The sequence below is a fragment of the Amphimedon queenslandica genome, unplaced genomic scaffold, assembly GCF_000090795.2.
Source record: "Amphimedon queenslandica unplaced genomic scaffold, v1.1 AMPQUscaffold_4115_Cont23901, whole genome shotgun sequence".
NCBI classification, from domain to species: domain Eukaryota; kingdom Metazoa; phylum Porifera; class Demospongiae; order Haplosclerida; family Niphatidae; genus Amphimedon; species Amphimedon queenslandica.
This window is the reverse complement of record NW_003555568.1, coordinates 1-1,486: the sequence shown is the minus strand read 5'-3', so window position 1 is coordinate 1,486 and position 1,486 is coordinate 1. Positions and strand designations below refer to the sequence as shown.

The window sequence follows — 1,486 nt, the reverse complement described above, 5'->3', positions numbered from 1 at the left end:
TATAGGAGCTATAAATAGCTTCAACAGTCATAAAAGTCTGTCATTAATAAAGCACTTACTAGATCTTGGAGCTGATCCCAACAAAGAACTTTATCAGGAGTTAAATGCATTGTTGGTCGCCACTAGATTAAATAATACAGAAGTCATGTCACTCTTAGTAGAGTATGGTGCTGATGTACACAAGTTCATTGGGCCTATAGGCAAATCGGCAATACATCTTGCTGCTGCTGCTGGTTATGCTGAAGCTGTTGAGTTCTTACTCAGAAAAGGTGTGTCTCCTGACCATCGATTGCCCAGCATCAATGGTACACCATTGATGTTAGCTTCTTTTCATGAGAAAAAAGATATCATTTTACTTTTACTTAAAAATGGAGCAAATCTTGATATTCAAAATAGGAATGGCGTTAGTGCACTAATGGGAGCCTGTTATCATGGGTGTTACTCAATGGCTAAGCTACTACTTGAAAAAGGAGCCAATCCTAACTTACAAACAAGAGATGGGCATACAGCTTTAGCATCATCTTGCAGTAAAAACCAGAAAGAAATAGTCAAATTATTGCTTGACTTTAATGCCGATCCCAATATTCCACTATTTGATGGATACACACCACTCATGTTAGCCTGTCGAGATGAAAATTACAAGATAGTAAAGCTGTTACTTCAAGCAGGAGTGTCCGTTGACACACAAAGTAATGATAGTTCTGTATTTGGTAGAATAACAGCATTACATATAGCAACCATCTTAAATAATAATCAACTGGTGAGACTCTTACTTAATGCAAATGCTGATGTTAACATTCAAGATGCTAAAGGCATTACACCAATTGCTTATGCCTGTCAACAAAGAAATAAAGAAATGGTGGAACATTGTCTCAAGAATAAAGCAAACCCAAATATTTGTGATGAAAATGGAAAGTTTCCATTAAATATTGCTGTTGCAAGGAATGAGATTGAAATTACAGCAGCATTACTAAATACAGGAGCTGATCCTAACATTGGTATTGGTAACGAATCAGAAGTAACACTTTTGCACTGGGCATGTGTCCATAGTAACAACGACATAGTCCATTTACTTCTCAAAGCTAATGCTAATCCTAATGCTGTCACTACTGAAGGTCATACTCCATTGAATACTGCTGCTTCAATGGGTCATATCAGAGTCGTTGAGATGTTACTATCAGAAGGAGCTGATATTGAATTTGAAGATACTCGTGGCTGGACACCAATATTCTATGCTGCTGCAGGAGGTGAATTGGATATGATCAGCTTTTTACTGAAACATGGAGCCAAAATCAAGAAAGATAAATTTGGTGGGACCATCGAAAGTGTAGCAGCAAAAGTAGGAGGAGTTGAAATCAAAGGTCTACTCCAAGAGGCAACCAAAGCACAAACAGAAAAGAAAGACGAGGCAACAGTTAGCAAGGAAGAGAAAAGGAAAGATGGACCGAAGAAAGTAACAAGTACTACTCTTATTACACCAGTTGAA

The 1,486-nt window shown here is 37.7% G+C and overlaps 1 protein-coding gene across 1 annotated transcript; it reads left to right on the top strand.

Moving 5' to 3' along the window:
• Positions 1-25: 25 nt before the first annotated feature.
• On the top strand, positions 26-1,480 carry LOC105316182 (ankyrin-1-like; the record flags this gene model as incomplete). The annotated part of the gene is made up of 1 exon (XM_011410995.2): positions 26-1,480. A coding segment is annotated over exon 1 (1,335 nt), but the record flags the coding sequence as incomplete, so codon positions are not given.
• Between the last annotated feature and the right edge of the window lie 6 nt (positions 1,481-1,486).